The 23,895-nt window shown below is 49.1% G+C and overlaps 1 protein-coding gene across 3 annotated transcripts; it reads left to right on the forward strand.

Moving 5' to 3' along the window:
- The first annotated feature begins 4,582 nt into the window (after positions 1-4,582).
- gpm6ab (glycoprotein M6Ab) lies at positions 4,583-21,570 on the forward strand. 3 transcript variants are annotated; one of them, XM_084687505.1, is made up of 7 exons: positions 4,583-4,750; positions 14,776-14,968; positions 15,483-15,639; positions 15,858-16,011; positions 16,248-16,324; positions 16,829-16,894; positions 19,099-21,570. In XM_084687505.1, the coding sequence occupies exons 1-7, from the start codon at positions 4,747-4,749 to the stop codon at positions 19,249-19,251; spliced, it is 804 nt and encodes a 267-aa protein (XP_084543631.1). In that variant the 5' UTR covers positions 4,583-4,746; the 3' UTR covers positions 19,252-21,570. The 3 variants fall into 3 exon arrangements, with proteins under 3 accessions (XP_084543631.1, XP_084543630.1, XP_084543632.1); XM_084687504.1 differs by lacking the exon at positions 4,583-4,750 and adding an exon at positions 7,693-7,783; XM_084687506.1 differs by lacking the exons at positions 4,583-4,750; positions 19,099-21,570 and adding exons at positions 7,693-7,783; positions 18,558-18,969.
- Positions 21,571-23,895: the final 2,325 nt, after the last annotated feature.

A 23,895-nucleotide genomic window follows, 5' to 3' on the forward strand; every position in this document is an offset into this window, starting at 1 on the left:
ACCAAGAGCTGTCAACAACGATCCCATATACAGCAGTATTAGGGGTGGAAGGGGTGATCCGACATGTGACTTTCTAGCTCTCCTTCCCTGACCCTCTCTCAATCTCTCCCTCTCTCCAGCCTTTGTACTTTGCTACTTCTCCACCCTGAACAAACAGCTATCTCCCCTCCCCTCCACTCCCCTCTCCTGCTCTCCTCCTCACCTCATCTCCACTTTCTTCTCCTCACCTCTCCTCTCCTCACCTCCCCTCTCCTGCTGTCCTCCTCTCCTCACCTCATCACCACTTTCTTCTCCTCCCCTCGCCTCGCCTCTCCTCCTCTCACTACTTTCATGGCTGGTCGCTGTAAATCCTAGTGAACCACAGCGTGTCTGTGTAAGTGGATACGTGCGTATGCGTGTTCATTGACTGGTTTGGTCTCATCATGTGGCACACGGGGGCGATGGAGCAACCCCTGCCTGTAGCCAGGCAACAGCAGCCCTCTATTTCAATGACACACACGGACACACATGGGTATATATGCATGTTGTGTGCCTGTCATGCTGTCCTGTCTGATAATGGCAGAGGAACAATGAGACAGACGATAAGAACACACACACATCATACACACATACACACACACACACACAGTGGTGGTAGGTGGTTGTGGAGAAGACACTGTCTGTATGCCAACAGCCAGTTGGGGTGGATGTGTGTTGGGGTGGATGTGTGTGTTGGGGTAGATGTGTGTGTTGGGGTAGATGTGTGTGTTGGGGTGGATGTGTGTGTTGGGGTGGATGTGTGTGTTGGGGTAGATGTGTGTGTTGGGGTAGATGTGTGTGTTGGGGTGGATGTGTGTGTTGGGGTAGATGTGTGTGTTGGGGTGGATGTGTGTGTTGGGGTAGATGTGTGTGTTGGGGTGGATGTGTGTGTAATAGGACAGCTTTGGCGGGGGTGGGAGACAGAGAGGCCACTCAGCCTGCTGTTACCACGGAGATGAAGACAGAATCTCAGAAAGGCTCAACTGAAGTGGTACTGACATAGAGAGGAGAGAGAGAGAGAGAGAGAGAGAGAGAGAGAGAGAGAGAGAGAGAGAGAGAGAGAGAGAGAGAGAGAGGAGAGATAGAAGGTGAAAGAGACAGAGAGATATAGAAAGATAGGGAGAGAGAGGCAAGAGCAAGATAAAATGGGAGAAAAACTGTCAGCATCAGTCATGATAATCAGTGTGTGTGTGTGTTTGAGCTTCTCACCAGGGTCAGGGCAACCCTCCTAGAGCAGCTGAACATGGTCCCAATGCATCCAACAGAACCTGTTTCCTCCCGCTCACTATCTTTCTGATTTTCTCCCCCCGTCTCCCTCACCTTGCCTCTCCCCTATCTCCGTGTTTCTCTCCCTCTCCCTTCCTCAACCTCCCTCTCCCCTATCTCCGTGTTTCTCCCTCCCTCCCTCACTCTCCCTCTCCCCTATCTCTCTATTTCTCCCTCCCTCCCTCACTCTCCCTCTCCCCTATCTCCGTGTTTCTCTCCCTCTCCCTCCCTCACTCACTCTCCCTCTGCCCTATCTCCGTGTTTCTCCCTCCCTCCCTCACTCTCCCTCTCCCCTATCTCCGTGTTTCTCCCTCCCTCCCTCACTCTCCCTCTCCCCTATCTCCGTGTTTCTCCCTCCCTCCCTCACTCTCCCTCTGCCCTATCTCCGTGTTTCTCCCTCCCTCACTCTCCCTCTCCCCTATCTCTGTGTTTCTCCCTCCCTCCCTCACTCTCCCTCTCCCCTATCTTCGTGTTTCTCCCTCCCTCCCTCCCTCACTCTCCCCTATCTCTCTGTTTCTACCTCCCTCCCTCACCCTCCCTCTGCCCTATCTCCGTGTTTCTCCCTCCCTCCCTCACCCTCCCTCTCCCCTATTTCTCTGTTTCTCCCTCCCTCCCTCACCCTTCCTCTATTCCGAGATGGCTTGTTTCCTCAAACTGTTACTTTGTAAAACCTCCAAAGCCTGTGTGTGTCTAATGTGTGTGTGTCGCTAATAGATGTGCATGTGCGTTTGTGTCTAATGGGTGTGTGTGTGTGTGTGTGTCTAATTGGGTGTGCTGTAGCTGCTGGTGTGTGTGTGTGTGTTTCCTTTGGGAGTGGTGACTACCCAGGAAGAGTATGGGAGTGTGTTATTCTGGAGTCTGGGGAGGGGAAGAGCGTCACACAGCACTAGACACTGACACCTGCATACACACAGACACACACACACACACATGTAGATACACACACCAAAAAGTACACACACCTGAATATTCACACACCAGTAGATACACACTGCTGAATATACACACACCTGTAGATTCACTGGACTTAGGCACATCTCTATACACAAACTGGTATACACACACACACACACACACCAGTAAATACACACACCCGTAGATATCCACATTTAACTGCACTAGAGATAGACGCCTGTATATAGAAATACCTCAATATGGACACACCTGTATTCACCTGGCAGGGAAACAACATAGTCACATGTGTTGATATTCCTTACCTTGACCTACAGTACACACACACACACACACCTGTATACACCGGGTTAGTAGGATTAGAGGCTGGTCTCCCTCCCGCAGGTCAGTACTATGAGAGCCTGGCCTAACTTTTCCCTTTTCAGAAAGACTGCAAGATGACTGTCTGTCTGCCTTCCTGACTGTCTGACTGCCTTCCTGTGTCTGCCAGCCTGCCTGTCTGCTTGCATGCCTACCTGCTGCCTGCCTGCCTCTCTCGTTCTGATCTTTTCAGTGAGTAAAGAGCTTACTGGCTCGATAGTCTCATAATCTAGCTAGCTGTTACCCTGAAACTATTAGACTGGCTGGTCGTGTTTCAATGTAACTGTTACTAGAGATCACACGAGAAGCTGAAGACAACATGAGTTATACACCCCAGGAGATACACCACGGGAGGTGTGCTGAATAGCACCCCGGAGCGCCCGCGCCGCCGTCTCTCTCTACTAAGTATGCTTCCCACCGGGCAGTGTCAGCTCGCGCCCTGTCTACAGCGTTCGTGGTCAGCTGCCCCAGTTAGCATGAACAGGTTATGTTATGAAAACACTGCAAGCGTTGAGGACCTGAAACGCTGTTACTGACTTACCTTCGGCGGTCGTGTCGGTGGACAGCGAAGTGGTGCTGAAATCGCTGCTCACACACACTTGCGGACTGGGCTCTGTCAAAGCCGCTTTGTTGTAGCTGCAGACATTGGCTAGTTAACGCCGAGTTGTTGCATTCCTGGATAGCTATTGGCTGAGCTTGGAATCAATCAAAACTGGATGGTGTCAATCCCTCTGTCTCTTGAAGATAAGTGGTCTACTAGAGAGCCATCTCGAGCTGTGGGCGGGGACTCCCGCATTGTCCAGAGCGTGCAGAGAATCGTTCCAATGTTATAACGCTCTACACATGCATCTCCTAAATATAGGCTAGCTTTCTTAATTCCAAATCAGTGGTTTCGTTTCCGAGTCGAAGTTGGTTTTACTGAATTAATTTGTGGAATACAAACGTTTGTCGAACAAACATGCATACATGAGTTTGTGGAAGACACACGAACACAATCCTAGACAGACGTAGACACGTACACACGTTCACACGTTAAGTAGTGTGTCACGGGATTTGGCTCTACAGTGTCATTCGTTTGTATTTTAATTGCGAGACAATGCCCAAATTATGTCAAATGCCATAAGCCTAAAGTGTGCTCGCTCTGAACTCTGGTGATATTTTGGGTATGAGAGGCATTGTCATGAGGGTAAGAGAGGCTTATCTGACGCGTATGTAGCCAGTACAACAGCAATACCGCAGTAGAGCCTGATCAACACGTCATACCATGCTTTGACCGCTGGGTGGCGCCGCGACGCCTCTTATGTTAATGTCATCTTGTTTATGATGTTCACACAGAACAAAGGGGTGTGTGCGGTGATCGTGTAGTAATGTGAGAGAATAGACCAACACGGGTTGAAAAATTGAATTAGCTGACTGAATTAATAGAATATTAATGTAATTTGTGATAGGTATAGAACAAGCGCGAGTCTAAGCACCTCATTGGAGCCTATACAATTGGAAACATGTCGAGGGAGGGCTTTATATGTAGAGACAAAGAGAGAGAGAGAGAGAGAGAGAGAGAGAGAGAGAGAGAGAGAGAGAGAGAGAGAGAGAGAGAAGGCGGGAAGGGGGGGGGTGGAAGATTACAAACAAGCATTTTAATGTCATGACACCAGTTCAAACGAATCCCCTCAAACTTGAAACATTGCAAAATACAGAGATGAGAGACACCGTAGAGAGAAAGTGAAGGAAATCGATAGAAGCAAAAACTATGGAAAAATTTAAATCTAACAACCTACAACTGATTTCATACAGTAGGCCTACTAGTTGGTTCCTACAATGTTCTAATGCTTATATTGACAAGAGCAGAGCTAGACTGCGTTGTCTGTGAGTAGTTTCATTCTCCAAAACTGTGCATAAGTGACCCGTCTCAGCGACCCGTCACCTCGCAACAATACCGACTGTTGTAGTTTGGTTTCTAATTATGTCGGTCGGACAAAACCTCATTGATTCAGTTTTTTTTTTTTCACTCTCCGAGATCCCCGCCTGTGAAAGCGATTAGAGTGACGTGCCTTGATCCCGCTGCCCGGGGTTCCTGAGACCAGAGAGACTCTTGGTTCACGACCCACAAAAGACTCGTTGACCTGAACGTTCCCCCTGACTAAGACAGGAGAATTCTTCTGAAACACAAGCTGGATACCGGAAAGTCTGATGGGTGAGTAGATCAATGCTTTACTCTATTAGTCCACACTGTCATCTAGAGCGTCAGAAACTATTTGCAAAGGACGTTTTTACGTTGACTTTACTTTTCTGATGGTGGCTTACTGCAACCAACTGGACCCAGGGTCACAACAGGTCTGTTATCGGCATAGTGAACACATGCAGCTAGTCGAAGCCAGGAATCTCCTGGTTCAGCACATCAACAACAGTGGATAGACCGTGGTGTGAGTTAAAGGGAACAGGAAACCGTCTCCAAAATGCCCTCCACCTCATGCTGGAAGAGATTAACTTGCTTGCTGGTTTTGAAACAGCTATAGACTCAGTACGACCTAGACAAACTCAGACTGAACAGACAGACAGACTAGGTAACCGGCTGATTTATAACAGGCTGGTTTGAACAGACTGGTTTATAACACTAAGGCTGGGTTGCAGGCTCATATATATCATAGAACATTAGTTTCTGCCTCATTCTGCATTCAGGGATTCACATGTGGGGTAAATAACTCCTTGCTGCCCCCTCTAAACTGCCCTCTCTTCCCACCTCTCTCTCTATGGACTTCTTTCATCATTCCAACAAGCAGGCAGTGTTAGACTGAAACCCTCATCCTTCCAGACAGACAGACAAACAGGCGATGTGTGCTTGTGTGTGTGTGGTGTGTGTGTAAGAGAGCAAGAGACAGTGTGTGTGTGTGTGTGTGTGAGAGAGAGTTTGTGAGCGTGTGTAATATTATGATCAGCTTTGTCCGCCTTTGTCAGGATGGAATAACCATCACTGGCCTCGTCCCTGTTCTCTTCCCCCCCCCCCCCACCTCCTCCGTCTCCTGCTTTCCCGCCTCCTATTCCTCAGTCAGTGCCAGGTCTGAGATTAGTAGCATCAGCAGCTGAATGTGTGGTCAGTACAGTACACTGTGCCCCTCCTGCTAAGCCCTGCGTGTGTGTGTGTCTGTGTGTGTATGTGTTTGAAATTGTGTGAAAATGTGTGTAGGGAGTGTGTAACGTGTGTGTGTGACCCAGGCACAATCCTCTCAGGAATCCACCTCCCATGTTACAGAGGTGACCTTTGACCCTGTCCCATGCAGTGTCTAATGCCCTTGAGAGGCAGCCTGGTCTAGAGGGGGAAGGGGCAGACTAGTCTTGGGATGGGGGGGGGGGGGGGGACTACTCTGGAGCATGCTGGCTTGTGGCTAATAACAGTGTGACACAACAGTCTGTACATGATCAAACTACAAAAAAGTGTTGGTTCATTGTTAAGGAAACCCCACATTTTCCAGACCACAAAGACGGAGGCTTGAGACAAAAATTCCTAACCTGATTTATTGCCTTGGTCCGCAGGTACTGGTCAGATGGGAGAACCGGGGCAGATTCTCTTAATTCAATGACTTGCAACACAATGTGTGTGTGTGCATGTGTGTGTGTGAGAGATTGAGAAGAGAACAAATACTGTGGATGGACCACAAACCCCTGTAACAGGGATTAAGTCAGTTCCCAAGGTGATGGTGCTGGTTGCCGAGGCAGGGGAGGTTGTTGGCGAGGCGATACGGAAACCTAGAGATAGCGGCTGTTGCCGTGGCAGCGAGTGTTGACAGCCTAAATGTGGAGTATGACATCATCATCTCAGAACTGGAGGAGAACAGCATGAAAGATGCAGGAAGCTGCCTCTGGTCCTCCCTCTCTCTCTCTCTCTCTCTCTCTCTCTCTCTCTCTCTCTCTCTCTCTCTCTCTCTCTCTCTCTCTCTCTCTCTCTCTCTCTCTCTCTCTCTCTCTCTCTCTCTCTCTCTCTCTCTCTCTCTCTCTCTCTCTCTCTCTCTCTCTCTCTCTCTCTCGGTCTCTCTTTGTCTCTCTCTCTCTCTCTCTCTCACACACACACCTACACACACATGCACACACACATGCCCACAGACGCACACACACACACAGGTCTTGAAACAGACTGCAGAACAGAACCGAAAAGGAGGTGGGTGGGGAGGGGGGGCATATTTACTATTTAAGGAGAAAAGTGAGTGAATATTTCATGGTGTTTTTGGAGAGCTATTTAAAACATCAAGGGATGCTTTAGTGCAATCTGACTGTCTGGAAGAACTAGCCCTGCGATGGAAGGAGGAGGAGAGAAGGGGAGAGGATAGAGAGATGGAGAGTAATGTCTGAGTGATGGTTGACACAGAGGAGCTAAACAGAACCTTTTCCTGGACATTCCCCTTTCTCTCTCGATCTCTCTCTATCTCTCTCTGTCGCACACACACCCAGAAGAGACAGACACAAACACCATCTGTGTGACTCGTAGTGTTGGCTTCTGTTCGGAAAATGTTTCTATGGTACCAAGCTACACTGGCTAATCTGCTTAGAGTCCCCTCATCCTCCAGCACACTGCAGCCTGAGAGAGAAGGGTGTTCAGCATCAGGCTCTCTCACACACACACACATACACACACACACACACACACTTCTCTTTGTCTGTGTGTGTCTAGAAGGTAGATAGTCGTGTGGAGTCCTGTTTCTAGCCCTCCAAGCTGAACCAGGGAGAAAGGGAAGGGGGGAAGAAGCAAGTCGAGAAGGCAGGGAAGGAGGAAGGAAAGGAAAGAAGAGGAGAGATTATCATCCAGGAGAGAGAGAGACAGGGAGAAAGGGAGAGAGACAGAGAGAAAGGGAGAAAAGGGAGAAAGGGAGAGAGAAAGGGAGAGAGGCAGGGAGAGTGAGAAAGAGAAAGGGCGGGAGGGAAGGAGACAGTAAAATAAAAAAGTGGGAGGGAGAAACAGGGAGGGAGGGAGGGAGGGAGAGAGAGAGAGAGAGAGAGAGAGAGAGAGAGAGAGAGAGAGAGAGAGAGAGAGAGAGAGAGAGAGAGAGAGAGAGAGAGAGGGGAGGGGGCTGAGAGGAGGACATCCCCTAAGCCCCTGCTACAGTACACTGCCTCCTCACACACACACACACACACTCTGACACTCTCACACACACACGCCACAGAGAGGATTGTAGCGTCTGCAGCAGAGTCAACAACATGGAGGACAACATGGAAGAAGGACAGGGAGGAAAGGGTAGGACAGGAGACTATCTATCTCTCCATCTCTTTATCGCTCTCTGTCTCCATCTCTTTTTTCGTCCTGTGTACGTAGATACCTGTTTCCTTTGTCTACATAGAGCTATGGTCTATATTCTCTCTCGCTCTCTCTTTCTTTCTTTCTTTCTTTCTTTCCCTGTCTCTGTGTCGGTCTCTAATGCTCTTCGTCTATGTCTGTCACTGTGTCTCTGTCAGTGTCCCTCTGTGTCTCACTATCTCTAGTTCTCTCCTCTTTCTCTTTCTCTCACTGTCCCTGACACAGCTAGAGGTAAATGGAGGGAAGAGGGGAGGGAGGGAGGAAAGGAGGGAGGAAAGGAGGGAAGGAGGGAAGGGGTTCTGCGGACGTAGAATGTTTGGATCAGAGGAGAGGGGCTGGTGGGAAGGGGGGTTAGAGGAGACGCATGTTTTGCCAAAGAGAGAGACGTGTGTGTGTGTGTGTGTGTGTGTGTAGGGGGAGGCGTCGTGGGAATAGTCTTTGTTCAGTTCCATTGTGAGCTGCTGCACGCCTGTCGTGATGGCTCACTGAGAGAGCACCAAATCTACCTCCATCCTATCTCTGTCTATCCATTTCTCTCTCCACCTCTTTCCCTCCTTTTTCTCTCCCTCCATCTTCACCCCGCCCCGCTCCCCCCACCTCACTATCAGTGCAGCACCCATGCCTGTGGGATCAGTCTTTCTCTCTGCTGTCACCATGGCTGACGGGGGCTCTGTATAGGTGATGCAATGGTTCCAGGTGTTGTCCTGTACCAGCCGCTAAACAGCTCGGGCCAATCTTTTACCCAAAACAGAGGCTTTGTTTCTCTTCTACTATCCTCCTTCCCTCTCCTTCTCTCCTCTCCGCCTCCTCCCCTCTTCTCCCCCCTCCTCCCTCCTCCCCGCCCCCTCCCCTACCCATCCTGCTCTCCCCTCCCTGCCCCCAACTCCCCTCTCGCCCAGCCCCACCCAACATGGCTTTTACGTGGAGAGAACGAGAGAGAGGAAAGAGAGAGAGAGAGAGAGAGAGAGGGAGGGAGGGAGGGAGGGAGCAGGAGAGGAAGAGGGAGAGAGAGGTATGGCTTGAGTGAGAGAGAGAGAGAGAGAGAGAGAGAGAGAGAGAGGGAAAGATGGAGAAAAGGAGGGATAGAGGGGAGGGGGCTCTCCTGTCAGAGTAATAGTCTTCCCGGAGTCTCTGCTTTAACTAAGCACTCCCCTCATTCCTCTCGTCCTCTCCCTCCCTCGCTATTCCTGACCCACTTCTGATGAGGGGGGGAGGGGGGGGGCGGGGGACTAGCGGCTTACAGCATACAGAATATTGTTTTTATATCCATTCATCCTTCCTTGGCCTCTGTCTTTCATTCTCTTACTCTCGTTCTCTCTTGTTCTACCCACCTTCATATCACTCTGCTTATTGCTGTTCTGGCTGTGGAGTCGGTTTGACAGGAAAAAGCTTCATCTTTCTCTCTCTCTTTCTCTCTCTCTCTTTGTGTGTTTACGTGTGCTTGCATGTGTGAGTTTGTGTGCTTGTGTGTGTGTGCGTTTGTGTGTGTGTCGGTGTTGTTGAAAAAGGATTTGTGGGATATGACAGAGTTGTTTACTTTAGGAGAGGCATGCTGTGTACTGTGCATTAGGGGTTGTTTAGGCATGGTGCTAGAAGTAAACAGCCAAGTCTCCCTCCCTCCCTCCCTCCCTCCCTCCCTCCCTCCCTCCCTCCCTCCCTCCCTCCCTCCCTCCCTCCCTCCCTCCCTCCCTCCCTCCCTCCCTCCCTCCCTCCCTCCCTCCCTCCCTCCCTCCCTCCCTCCCTCCCTCCCTCCCTCCCTCCCTCCCTCCCTCCCTCTACACCTCTGCCTCGCTCTATGGATCATTTCCACTTCATTATATCACACCACAAAAGAAACAGAACTCACCAGCATTAAAACATCAATGCAAATCTCCTTAGAGGTGGAGAACGAGGGGAGAGGGAGAGGAGAGTGGAAGGGAGTGATGGAGTAGATGAAAGGAGAGAGGAAAGGAGGAAAGGAGGGATGATGACAGAAAAGAGAGGAGGGAGAGGGGAGAGTGGTGGAATGATGGAGTGCTGGAGGGACAGAGGTGGAGAGAGGGGTGAGATTAGGTAGTGAAATACTGTAATGGTTTCCAAGAGGCAAACATCCTTCAGCCATATATCATCACTCCCACCTACAAACACACACACACAAACACAAAGATTTACAATCAGCATTCGTTCGTTCTAGACACAAATTGTCCATCATCTTATAAACATGGACATTCTATCAAAACACAAACATGTTTGTGTTTACAGTCTTACTGTCACACGGTGACACACACTAACCCCAACCCCCACAGACAACCCCCACACACAACCCCCACCTCCACACACACACACACACACACCTCACACCCCCTCCACACACCCCTCATACACAGACCTCTTCATCCACACACATACCCCTCTTACAAAGACACATTCTACACTCTCTTGCATGCACACACACACACACACACACACACACACACACACACACACACACACACACACACACACTGAGAACTCCTGCAGGGATTGAGACAAAAATAAATGATTCATGTTAAGCAGATGGTAGAGTGCTGTAGTTGTATACCCTCTTCAAGTGTGTGTGTGTGTGTGTGTGCGTTCACACATGTGTGTATGTTTACATGTATGTATTTACGTGTGTGTGTGTGTTTGATTCAGTGTGACAGATACAGTGAAAGACAATATAAATGGTTTATATCCAGCATAACTGTGAGGCGGTGTAATCACAGTCAGATTTAATAACACTGAAACTTTATTGATCTGTTGTCTGGACGATCTAGTTGCTGGAGTGAAATTAAATACCAGCACTGATCCATGCAGGTCTGACAGGAGAGTGTGGATAGACCGGTTCCCCCATAGAATGGTGAAGATAAACACATTACAACACCACCAACATCTCACCATTCAACCCACGGCTAATACACATGTGTGGGGGAAATCTTCATAGATCCCACAACTTTAAGTGCTATTTCCAGAGTTTATTTGGGGGTTAAGGGTTAGAATTAGAATTAGTGTTAAGGTTAGGTTAGAATTACACCATTTTAAAGGGGAGTGAATTGTTGGTCTTCACTAGGATAGTAAAACAAACCTGTGTGTGTGTGTGTGATTGTGTGTGTGTGTGTGTAGATTAACCCTAACCCTGGACCGAGGGGAAACCCGTTAGAGACCCATTATCACTTATGAACCAGCTGCTGCTCAATGATGTCTGTGGTACCTTACACACGCACGCACGCACACACACAGACACTCGCTTTGGTGCTCTAGCATAAAGCCTTGACTTCCATCCTAAAATATTTGTAAACCACCCCATCACCACCAGTATGTCTTCATCCCACCAACCCTCCACCCATCCATCCTCTCTCCATTCACACTTTCATTTCTCCACACCTCCACTCCTACGTCAACCCATCGTTCCACCCCCCCCCCTCCTTTTATCCTCTCTCATTTCATCCCTCCATTTCTATATCCCTCCACCCTCCACCCCTCCAGGGTTGTGAATTTGTTTGTTGACAGTACACGTCAGCAGATGATGTCACAGACATCGTTCTTCTCAGCAATGCTCTGGTCTCTCCAGTCTGGTTTTTGCTCTGGTCTCTCCAGTGTGGTCTAATGCTAGTCTCTCTAGTCAGGTCTAGCTCTGAAATTTCCAGGCTGGTCTAGCTCTTGTCTATATAGTCTGTTCTTCTCAAGTGTGGTCTAGCTCTGGTCTCTCTAGTGTGGTCTATATCTAGTCTCCTGTTCCATCATGCCAGGCGATGATAGATGTGGTCGGTGATGTCTTTTACTCTATTGATTTCCCTCTAATGTCGCTGTGTCCCGGTAGATTTCTCTAGTCTTACTGTCAATAATAGATAGCTCTGGTGACTCACGCTGCGAGTGTGTGTGGGTACTGTGGAGGGATGCAGTATATTATACCACATTACTCACAATTCACATGATGTTCATGTTTACCTTGGGTCCTACCTCACATGTTTGTAGTTGTCTTGATATTTGTATGATCTCTTGAGACTACAAATCCCACTAGCCAGTGACAGAAAAGTTTCCATGTTCAAACATCCATGAGCGGGCTGCACTCGTGGATCTGTAGAGAAGGAGGACAGAGACAGAAAGAGAGAGAGGAGAAAGGGAGGAAAGAGCCCAAGAGTCCAACTGCCCCCAGCTCCAGTCTACCTGCCCCCCAACCTCAGTCTACCTGCTCCCCAACCTCAATCTACCTGCCCCCCAACCTCAGTCTACCTGCTCCCCAACCTCAGTCTACCTGCCCCCCAACCTCAGTCTACCTGCCCCCCAACCTCAGTCTGCCTGCCCCCCAACCTCAGTCTGCCTGCCCCCAGTCCCTGTCTCCCTGCCCCCAGCTCCAAGTCTACCTGCACAACCCCAGTCTACATGCCTCCAACCTCAGTCTAACTACCCCAACATCAGTCTACCTGCCCTAACCTCAGTCTAACTGTCCCCAACCTCAGTCTACCTGACCCAACCTCCTGCCCAGGAGTTGCCCTCTCTCGTGTAACGAGTTAGATTCCCCCTAAGCCACTGGTTGTCGTGGTGCTGTAGCGTTGTCATGGTGACTCCACAGCAAAGTGGGTCACACAGCTCTGAGCCCTTGCCTGTTGGCATGGCAACCATGCTGGTTGATTAAACATGCGCAGATGAGTCAGAGACCTGTCTGTCTCACTATAGAGGAGGTGTACACATATACACAGCCAGACTGTCACTCACACAGTCACACACCCATCTCTCCATGTATGTTAGGCTAGGCTAATGTGTTACTGTCATCGTCTCTACGCTAAGCTAGGCTAGGGTAATACATCACTCTGATCTCTGTCTCTATGCTAGGCTAGGCTAGGGTAATGCATCACTGTGATCTCTATCAAAACACTAGGCTAGGTTAGGCTAGTGTGTTAATGTGATCTCTGTGTGCTAGGTAATACTAGGGGTAGGCTAAGCTAGTTATGATACATTTGCTTTCTTCAACCTTCTTAGCTGGTACACTCACTGTCCCATGAGCCCAATTGCACAATTCTCTCTCTCTCTCTCTCTCTCTCTCTCTCTCTCTCTCTCTCTCTCTCTCTCTCTCTCTCTCTCTCTCTCTCTCTCTCTCTCTCTCTCTCTCTCTCTCTCTCTCTCTCTCTCTCTCTCTCTCTCTCTCTCTCTCTTTCTTTCTCTCTCTCTCTATCACTCACTCACTCACACACACACACACACACACACACAATCATGAATGCAAGAGTCCGGTGGAGAAAACAGGCGTTACCGTGGAAACCAAAGCTGGTAGGGTAATGGAGCCACGAGAGGTTCTTCTGACTATACATTGGGCTTTGTCTCGTCAGTATGTGTGTGTGCTTTTGTAAGTGTGCCGATTGTGCGTGTGTTAGGTAGCTTGGGGTAAAATCCCCAGCGAGCATGTTTGACAGATGGACAGACAAAGGATAGGGGTGGGGGAGAGGGTGTGGGCAGGGTGGGGGCAAGGGGGGAGAGGAGCCATAGAGAGCGAAAGGGGTCAGGAGGGATCTCTTTGTCAAGCCGTGGTTTGTTGCTGTAAATGAGGGGGGTGGAGCCCCCCCCCCCCCCGCCCCACAAACACACATCAGTATTTAAATTACATAGCGCCGAACACAGCAACAATATATGCACTATTCGTACACGTCTTTGTCCACAAGCGTCTGCTAAATGAAGACAAATATATAGAAATGTAAATGTAGTTAAGCAGGGCTGCTGGTCCCACCAGAGAGAAGAGCTTCATTTCTAGTTCAGTTGTAATGCCTTGTCTCGCTGACATCTGTATGCCAGGCAGTATGAGATTGTTGGTCCAGCTGGTTCAGATCTACACATACACACTCCCCATCTGTCCTGCTGGATCATCCTGAATCACTTGCCTAAAAAGATCAATCATTTCTCCTCACCCTCTCGTCCTCTCATTCTCTCACCCTTACTCTCTCATCCTCTCACCCTCTCACCCTTTTACCCTCTCATCCTATTACACTCTCATCCTCTCAGTCCAGTTGAACACCATTACCCTGACCCTTTGTATAATGTAACTTGTTCAAACTTCAGGTTCACTGAAAGGACAACATTTATGGTTAATGTGTGTGTGTAGGTGTGTGTGTTTGTGTGTGAGAGTAAATGTGTGCGTGCATGTGTGTGTGTATGTTTACTGTGTGAGATATAGTAGACCTGCTCTGACAAGACAGATCCAGTAAGGATTGGCTCCTCTGATCAATACTGTTTGCTGAGTGGCTCTTAAAGCCATCAATCATCTCCGGGTGATTATGATTGGCCACAGTAACACTAATGGCTCCCCCTTAAGACAGATGAACAGGGATGGGCCGCTATGTGGTTGGCTGTTGGTTGTTATGGTCACAGATATGCTGTGATGTGTGGATGAGTGTGAATTTGAAGGTGAGTTAGATGGATGGACAGATGATGGGATGCATGGAGTAGTGTGTTAGATGCAGGGGAGGGATGGAGGGATGATTAGAAAGGTGTACAGGCAGGGAATGAAGGGATGGAATGAAAATCGAATCCACTTCTGTCTTTACTTCTCTCCTTCTACTCCTCTTTCTCTCTCTCTCTCTCTCTCTCTCTCTCTCTCTCTCTCTCTCTCTCTCTCTCTCTCTCTCTCTCTCTCTCTCTCTCTCTCTCTCTCTCTCTCTCTCTCTCTCTCTCTCCGCATCCTCCTCTTTTGCTACTTATCTCCTCCTCCCCCTCCTCTCTCTAACTCTCTCCTAATGTCCTTCTTTCCCTACTTATCTTCTCCTCATCTTCCTATATCTCTACGTCTCTCCGCCTCCTCCTCTCCGACTCATCTCTCCCCTCTCTCCAACTCTCATCTCCCAAATCTCTAACTCTCTCCTTTTCCCCCTTTCCAACTCTCTCTTCTCCTCTCACTCTCTAAATCCCTTTTCTCTTCTCCTGTCTCCCCCCCCCCTCCCCACCAGGGTGTGCAGAGTGTTGTACTAAGTGTGTGGGGGGGCTGCCCTATGCCTCCCTCTTCGCCACCATCCTGCTCTACATGGGGGTGGCCCTGTTCTGTGGGTGTGGCCACGAGGCATTGAGTGGCACCGTCATCATCCTGCAGAACTACTTCGAGCTGGTCAGAGCACCAATGGAAACCCTCGACGTCTTCGCCATGTGAGTGACCACGACGACCAGCACCGTACACGTGAATATCCTGTCAAATTCTCCCTCAATGACCTCCCTCCTCCTTCCCTACTCCCCCCCCCCCCACCTGTTCACTCCCAGACACAGCAGAGAGAGATAAAGCAAAAGTGTGTAAGTGTGAATGTGTGTGTGTGTATGTGTGTGTGTGTTGGCTTGAGTCCTGTTTGGAGATTTAAACCTCCTGAAAAGACTCTGGGTTGTCCAGAATACACCTGCTCACCGGAACTCTGCCTGCTGAGTGTGTGTGTGTGTTTCTGTGTGTGTCTGTGTGTGTCTGTGTGTGTGTGTGTGTGTGTGTGACCAGGAACATGTTTCTAGCCATGGCAGGTGTGACAGCTCCTGTAGATGGAGGAGTGCATAAACCCACAAAGAAAATTGGAAACCACTTCACACACTAAGCTGTCAATACTTGCTGGTTCCCACAACATGAATCCTTTTCTCTTTGTGCGTGTGCACATGCATGTGCGTGTGCGTGTCCCACCAGTATTGACATCCTGAAGTACGTCATCTACGGCGTGGCGGCGGCGTTCTTTGTGCTGGGCATGCTGCTGTTGGTGGAGGGCTTCTTCACCACGGGCGCCATCAGGGACCTGTACGGAGAGTTCAAGATCACAGCGTGTGGACGCTGTGTCAGCGCATGGGTGAGGCTGGGGACTGAGGGGGGCGGGGTAGGGGTAGGGGGGAGGAGATGTGAGAGTTATCAGAAGGGTTTTTCGTTGAATGTTTGCGAAACGTAATTTTTCTCTCTCCTCTCTTCTCACATCCTTTCCTCTCTCACCCCTCCCCCGCTCTCTCATCCTCTCCTCTCTCATCCTCTCCTATCTCATCCTCTCCTGTCCTCTTTCCTTACCTCCTCCAGTTCATCCTCCTCTCTTACCTCTTCTTCCTGGCCTGGCTGGGGGTGACAGCCTTCTCCTCTCTGCCCGTCTTCATGTTCTACAACGTCTGGTCTCTGTGCCAGAACACTTCCCTGGTGGAGGGAGCCAACCTCTGCATGGACTTGCGCCAGTTTGGTAAGGTTCACCCATGCTGTGTGTGTGTTTTATTTGGATATGTGTATACACGTTTTAATGATCTGTGTCTACACGTTTTAATGATCTGTGTCTACATATTTTAATGGTCTGTGTATACACACATTTTAATGGTGTGTGGGTGTGTTTTGACTGTATGAATGTAATGGGTTGTCTGTGTACAGGTGTATTAATGGTGTGTTTTACGTGTCTATTTCTGCTACGTGTGTGTGTGTCAGGTCTGGTGGCCCTTTCAGAAGAGAGGAAAGTGTGTACAGGATCTGAGAAGTTCTTCAAGATGTGTGAATCCAACGAGGTGAGAGGGGGGGTTGAAGATGGAAGGAGAGAAGGAGAGAAGGAGAGAAGGGGAGAAGGAGAGAAGGGTAGAAGGGTAGAAGGGGAGAAGGGGAGAAGGGGAGAAGGGGAGAAGGGGAGAAGGAGAGAAGGGGAGAAGGGGAGAAGGAGAGAAGGGGAGAAGGGTAGAAGGGGAGAAGGGGAGAAGGAGAGAAGGGGAGAAGGGGAGAAGGGGAGAAGGGGAGAAGGAGAGAAGGGTAGAAGGGGAGAAGGGGAGAAGGGGAGAAGGAGAGAAGGGGAGAAGGGGAGAAGGAGAGAAGGGGAGAAGGAGAGAAGGGGAGAAGGGGAGAAGGAGAGAAGGGGAAAAGGGAGGAGAAGGCACGGAGGAGGGACATGTAAGGGATGGGAGAAGATAAGAGGGGAGGAGGAGGGGATGAGGAGAAAGCGTGTTGTGTTTGTACTGATAAAGTTGTGTTGGCTCTTAGTGTAATAAGTAATAAAGTTGTATCGTCTTTGAATGTTGCAGCTGGACCTGACGTTCCACCTGTACGTCTGCGCTCTGGCTGGGGCGGGAGCTGCTGTCATCGCCATGGTGAGACCCCTCTTCCTCTCCTCTGATTGGCGTCTGGGTTGCCTAGTGTTGAATGGACCCTCCAGCTGTCACTGAAAAGGGTGTTTCTGCAGAACCCAGGAGGGAGGGGGGGGGGGTACAGTAGATGGAGGAGAAGAGAGAAGGATGGAAAGGTAGGTGGGATGATGATGGGAGGGATGTAAAGAAAGATGGAAAGCATATGGGGTAAGATACTGATATTTCAAGAGGAGAGAATAGAAAGAGAGGGAGATGGAGAGTGAGACAAGCAGATGGAGAGAGAGCGACAAGCAGATGGAGAGAGAGAGAGACAAGCAGATGGAGAGAGAGAGAGATCGAGAGACAGATCGAGAGAGAGACAAGCAGATGGAGAGAGGAGAAAAGCAGATGGAGCGAAAAATACACAAGATGGAGAGAGATCGAGAAAGAGAGATCGAGTGAGAAAGAAAGAGAGAGGTGATGCACTGAACATTGGAAATGCATGTGAAGGTGTTGCCATGGAAACAGGGAGAGGAGAGGTTGAGAGCAGCTCCTACATGATGGTGAGACACCTATTTAAGAGAGGGATAGAGAAGAGAGAAGGAGAAAAGGATGGAGGGGTGGAGTAGAAAAGGATGGTTGGATGAACAGGGTAGAGAGTGGAGGATTGAGGATAGAGAGAGGAGGAGGGGAGGGTGGGAAGGGGGATGAGTAGGAGGAGAGAATGGGTAAGGAGGAGGATGGAGGGAAGGAGAGAGCGATGCACATCACTTGGGGTAAAACACTCCATCGTTATTTTGGCGGGAGTGGCTCCTACCATGACTGCACTGTCTCTTTGTGTCTGCGTGTTCCTGTGTGAGTGTGCCCTTCTGGACGTGTGTGTGCGTCTACACAAATGTCTGTAAATTCGCCACCTGATGGCCATGCATGGGAACGCATCAGACGATGAGTCACCCAGGATTAGCTAGGACACACACACACGTACACACACACACACACACACACACACACACGTAAACACACACACATGTACACACACACTCGCGTACATACACACACGTAAACACACACACATGTAAACACACACACACACACGTACACACACACGTAAACACACACACATGTACACACACACATGTACACACACACACACACGTAAACACACACACATGCAAACACACACAAATGTACACACACGTACACAGATGCTTGTCAGCCATGTGATGTACCAATGAACGTGACACGTGTGATTTTACTAAAAGGATGAGTCCGTTCTTGTAAAGAAACAGTGCATAGACGACACGATAGAAGCCCCGCCCTCTCAGCCATGTCCAGTAACCATAGCAATGTAAACCAGGAAGTAAAGAGGTATTGATGCAGATATGCAGCAATCTGCAGCTTCAGGGCTGTAGCAGATTACTGACACCTGCTGGACAGGACTAGTCCTACAACAACAAGTGCCTCTGTTTATTATGGTCTGTTGTCCCCTCTCCCTTCTATCTCACTCTTTCTCTCACTCTCTCCACCTTCACCCTTTCACCTAATTCTCTTGTTTTGTTTTCTTATCCTCCTCTCTCTCTCTCTCTCTCTCTCTCTCTCTCTCTCTCTCTCTCTCTCTCTCTCTCTCTCTCTCTCCTTCTTTCTCTCCCCCCTCTCTCCATCTCTCTCTCCATCTCCCCATCCCCAGGTTGCAGGTGTAGGGGTTCTCATTCGTAACTACACAACTTTGAGCTCACATGGCCGATACTGCACACGCTTCTGACCCCTGACCCCTCACTTTGCCACCTGGGGTCTTAGCTCCGCCCTTGGGGGACCACTTGTACCTGTCACATGACTATGTTAACGACAGCAAATTGGTTAACATCCCCACCCACCCTGAGCAGCTAACAGACCATAATAATCTCCCAGAGAGGATTGGAACTAAAATGGCGCGTCACTAAAGCAACTAAAACAGCTTGTCTGCAGTTGTATTCCTGGTTATGCTGTGGCTGTGGTTGTTCTGTACTTGTATTGCATTGAGGTTTAATTGCTAGTAATCTGATTGAGGTCAAGAGTAACCCTCTCATGTCAGTGCTGCAGTTCTAACATCTAACCTTCTAACCCCCCCCCCCCCCCCCCCCCTCCCCCACCCCCTCGCCCTACCACTCTCCTCTGCACCCCAACCCTCCCTGCGTCCCCTGATACTCCCCCCTACCTTGCCCCCACCCTCCCCTTCCCCGCACCCCCAGGTCCACTACCTGATGGCCATTGCTGCTAACTGGGCCTACCTGAAGGATGCCAGCCGGATGCAGAAGTACGAAGACATCAAGTCCAAAGAAGAGCAGGAGCTGCATGATATCCACTCAACACGCTCTAAAGAACGACTCAACGCTTACACATAGACACACATAGACACACAAACACAGCCTCCCTCACACGCACACACACATAGACAAACAAACACTCACACACCTAGACACACATAGACACACAAACACAGCCTCCCTCACACGCACACACACATAGACTAGACACACACACATAGACAAACAAACACTCACACACCTAGACACACATAGACACACAAACACCATCCCACACACCTGACTTACACAGATCAAACGCATGCACCTGACACACACACACACACACAGTTCAAACACACACACCGCTGACACACAGATCAAACGCACACACCTGACATACACAAGCAGATCAAACAGACACAGTGATGTTCGTGTTCAGTGGTGCACCGGGTTGTGGGGTGTTGTATTGTTGTTGTGTGGTGGGTGTGATGTCACACAGCTGTTACAGGGAGACCTGCTCCTGTTACCCCCCAGCCCCCATCTCCCCCCTCCTTACCTCATCCTTCCTCCTATCCTTCCTCTCCTCCCCCCGCCTCCTTGGTGGTGTGTATAGTAAGGTACCTCAGACAGCACATGTTAGTAGCACAGTGACTCACCAGTCATGGTCACGTGGGCTGTCACATGGTCCAACCACGTTGTTGTCCAGTCTGACATTTGATTGGTGTGTTTAGCAAGGTGGGGGGAGGTGTCACCTGACAGGGGTGGGGGTGGAGGGGCGGGGTGTGGGCGGGGGGGGATTGTTATTGTATAACTCTTTGTTCCTAAAAGTATTGCTCATTCTAAGGGCCAAGTCACATGGCTCTGGGGTCACATGACTCTTTTCAGGGGCCACATGACTCCGTTCTCTTCATTGTGACCAAAGTGTCTCGGTGTCAGGTGTCCATAAACTCCACCCACACTGATTACACACACAGATGCTCGTCAAGCCGGGAGGGGATTGGCTGGGAGAGACAGGTCGAAAGCAATGATGAGGATGATGACTTTGATATGTAGTGACAGACAAGCTGTCTATGTTTGGCCCTAGTGAGATCCTGTATTCTCTCTCTCCATCCCTCCCTCCCTCCTCCTTTCTATCTCTCCATCCCTCCCTCCCTCCTCCTTTCTATCTCTCCATCCCTCCCTCTCTCCTCCTTTCCATCTCTCCATTCCTCCATTCTATCTGAACGCTGAGCCATTATTTCTCACCATGACCTACCACAGGGTTACATACAGTACCAGTCAAAAGTTTGGACACATTTTCCCATTTCAATTGTGTCCAAACTTTTGACTGGTACTGTACCTTCACATTGTTTTTAACTGTTCACTTTTTAAAATAACCAAGAGAGTAAATAGATGTTCTGTCAGTGTTCTGCCCTGTACATATGTCAGTGTAAATCTATGAACACAGTCCTTCAGGTCATTTCCTACCAGGGGCCCAGAAAAGCACATTCCAGACAGCAGGGGCTCTGTCGACATCAGTCATATCCTGATAACTACTTCAACAATAATTATAATGATATTAAAGATAATACTAATAATCTTGTACTTGGTAAAGACCGTGAATCTAGTTGTTACGTGTGGCATGGTTATGCATTCAATGGTTAAATAGTTTTACTGATAAAAAAAGATTTCTTTTTCCTCTTTCTGTTTGTGTGTTCCTCTCTGCCTTGTCTCGCTGAGTCAGCAGCTTTCTCTCCTGTGCAGTATTATACACTACCCTCCCCCCTTCTCCCTCCTCCTCACCCTCTCTTCTGTGCAGTATTATACACTAACCTCCCCCCTCTCCCTCCTCCCTGTTCCTCTCCTCCTAACCCTTTCCCCCTCACCCCCTCTCCCCCCTCACCCTCTCTCCCTCCTCACCCCCTCTCCCCCTCACCCTCTCTCCCTCCTCACCCTCTCTCCCTCCTCACCCTCTCCCCCTCCTCACCCTCTCTCCCTCCTCACCCTCTCTCCCTCCTCACCCTCTCTCCCTCCTCACCCTCTCTCCCCCCTCCTCACCCTCTCCCTCCTCACCCCCTCTCCCTCCTCCTCACCCTCTCTCCTGTGCGTAATTATACACTACCCTCCCCCCTCTCCCTCCTCCCTCCTCCTCACCCTTTCCCCCTCACCTTCTCTCCCTCTACACCCTCTGTCCCTCCTCACCCCCTCTCCCTCTTCCTCACCCCCTCTCCTATCCCTCCCCTCATTCTGATGATGTTGAGTATGTTCTGTATTGACCTGTTGATACTTTCTGACTTGTCTCCGCTTTCTCCTCTCTCTCTCTCTTTGCTCTGAATATGTTATGGTTATGTACATACATGTGCCAACAGCTTGACAGTGGCTTTTTATGAACTATAGGAACAAACTTGCTTGCGTCAATAAACTATACTTGTGTTACTGTGTCCCAGCTCTTTCCTTTTTTACTCTGCTGCCATGTCCTAGTCCCGCCAGCAGGGGGAGACAAGGGTCTAGAGACATTTCCTGGAGACACCCTCAACTAGAGAAGAAGAGGGAAGGCGCTTACAGTTGTCTAGACAAGCATAGAATTAATCCGAGGCTTGATGTTAGGTATGACATACTTGTGTTGGGTACAGGGCGTCAGCTACATAGGGACTACTATCTTTATGTGTCTCATATAGGTGATTCCACACATTCCCAAGTTCAGCTATAAATGTTTGTGACATATAGCCTCATAGACTACACCTACAGAACAATAACCTGTTATTCAAAGGGTGTGGTACTGCCACTGAACACTGGGTGGCAGCAGATCTCTTTAGTACAAACAGTGGATTTACTGGTCTAAACTGGTCTGGCTCTGGATGTTTCCATGTTTGCAATGAGTTATCTGTGTGTGCTTGTGTGTATAAGTTTATGTCTTGGGTAAACTCAAAAATACACACACATACAAACACACACAGATACAAGACACTGACACAAACACACACCCTCCTATCACTCCCCCATATAATGATCAGTTTAGCAGTTTAGTGGTTCAAGTGCCTCAATCTCCTCTCTCTTTCTCGCTGTCTCTCACACTCATGCACATTATCTCTTTCTCACACCCTCTCTCTCTGGGAAGCTTTCTGGCTTTATGGAAAGGTTTATATTATCATATCACAAACACACACACACACACTCACAGGCTTGGTGTTAAAGGATGACATTAGCATAAGGATGCAAGCTCAAAATCACTCACATAAATGAACTTCTACATGATCGTAGAAACAACACACACACACACACACACAGCCCCTGAACACACATACACACACACATTCACACACACCCACACACACATACACAGGAAGTGAAGACAAACAGCTTAAAGAGCAGCCCCAGGCTGCACCAGCAGCAGCTGACTGCTAAGCTGTGACAGAGGTCGTGTCTCAGACTTTGTGTTGGTCCCTGTTTGCTGTTGACGAGAAAAATCCACTATCTATATATATACTAGGGATGTGCATCTCCATCAGTGAGGACGATGTGATACACATCTCAATGCACTGCCAACGATCCAATACATTAAAGATACGTAAAAGCAACTACTAGGATACGTTTCACCCCTATTGCAATGCAATGCGATTTGACACGATGCAAGTCAATGAGATGCGAAAGAATATGATGCTATGCAATTTAATAAGATTTAATATATAATGATTTATTTGTCAGACAGCAAATCATAAATTGACTAAAAAAGTTTTACTTCACATATTAAACAGTCTCTGACAAAAGATTAAATAAAATCAGGCCTGGACCTTGCCTTAAACCTGTCCTTCTTTCCTGTTGTATGTGTTCCCTGAATGTAAAACAAATGCAAACACACGTGTAATGTTGCCGAGAGAGAGAGAGAGAGAGGGGGGGGGGGGGGGTTGCTTTGTACCCAGCAAAATGTTGGTTGGCCGCACCAAATCTCACTCGGAGGTTTTTTGAAAAGTTGGCAGCCCTGCTTTGCTCACCAGTCTTCTTGCTCGGGGTACCGGTGGAGCTAGCCACTTACTGTAGCTATAGCTGAATCCGAGGGGGACGCAGACGTCTCCACACAAATACCAGCCTCTTCAGGTGACTACCTATATTAGCCGTGCTGCCTGTGTACTTTATAGCAGCACGACATATCTTGCCAATTGCATGGGTCTTGACAAATTGTCCATCTTCCTCGGAATATCCGAAGTTTTGCCAAACCTTGGATTTATTGCAATTTGTAGGAACGTTTAACTCACATGAATACCTCTGGGTTGTAGACTCAGGAATACCTCTGGTTTTGAGAGACAGAAATCTCCAGGTTCCACAGGGTTTACACAGAAAACCAATGGCGTTCTGTAGGGTACACACAGGGAAACATTGGCGTTCTTTAGTGTACACTCAGGGAAACCTCTGTGCTCAACACACAGGAAGACCTCAGGGCAGGAGCAACGGTGGAGGCCAGAGCAGAGAGTTCTACTGGTGCTGTCTATAAACTCCTGTCTCCGGGAGGGACGCCTGGTTAGCTTCTAGCTTGCAAAGTCATACCTCGTTAAGTCCAAGCTCGTTAAGTCCTAGCTTGTTACCTCCTAGCTCGTTAACTCCTAGCTCGTCAACTCGTAGCTCATTACCGCGTAGTTCGTAAGCTCCTAACTCATTAACACATCCAATGTGTCATATGCTAGATAAATATCCCATCCTGCTTTGGATTGGATTGCTCCACGTCAGATACTTAATTGGCTGATTCCTGCCTGAAGCATTACTGCA

This window comes from Hypomesus nipponensis, chromosome 22 (genome assembly GCF_054491055.1).
Source record: "Hypomesus nipponensis isolate SF chromosome 22, ASM5449105v1, whole genome shotgun sequence".
NCBI lineage: Eukaryota > Metazoa > Chordata > Actinopteri > Osmeriformes > Osmeridae > Hypomesus > Hypomesus nipponensis.

Excerpts from the sequence above, each read along its gene's own strand:
- gpm6ab (XM_084687504.1), top strand. The coding sequence starts at position 7,747 with ATGGAGGACAACATGGAAGAAGGACAGGGAGGAAAGG. Across the intron at positions 15,640-15,857 it reads GACGCTGTGTCAGCGCATGG|TTCATCCTCCTCTCTTACCT; the intron begins GTGAGGCTGGGG and ends TACCTCCTCCAG. Across the intron at positions 16,325-16,828 it reads AGATGTGTGAATCCAACGAG|CTGGACCTGACGTTCCACCT; the intron begins GTGAGAGGGGGG and ends TGAATGTTGCAG.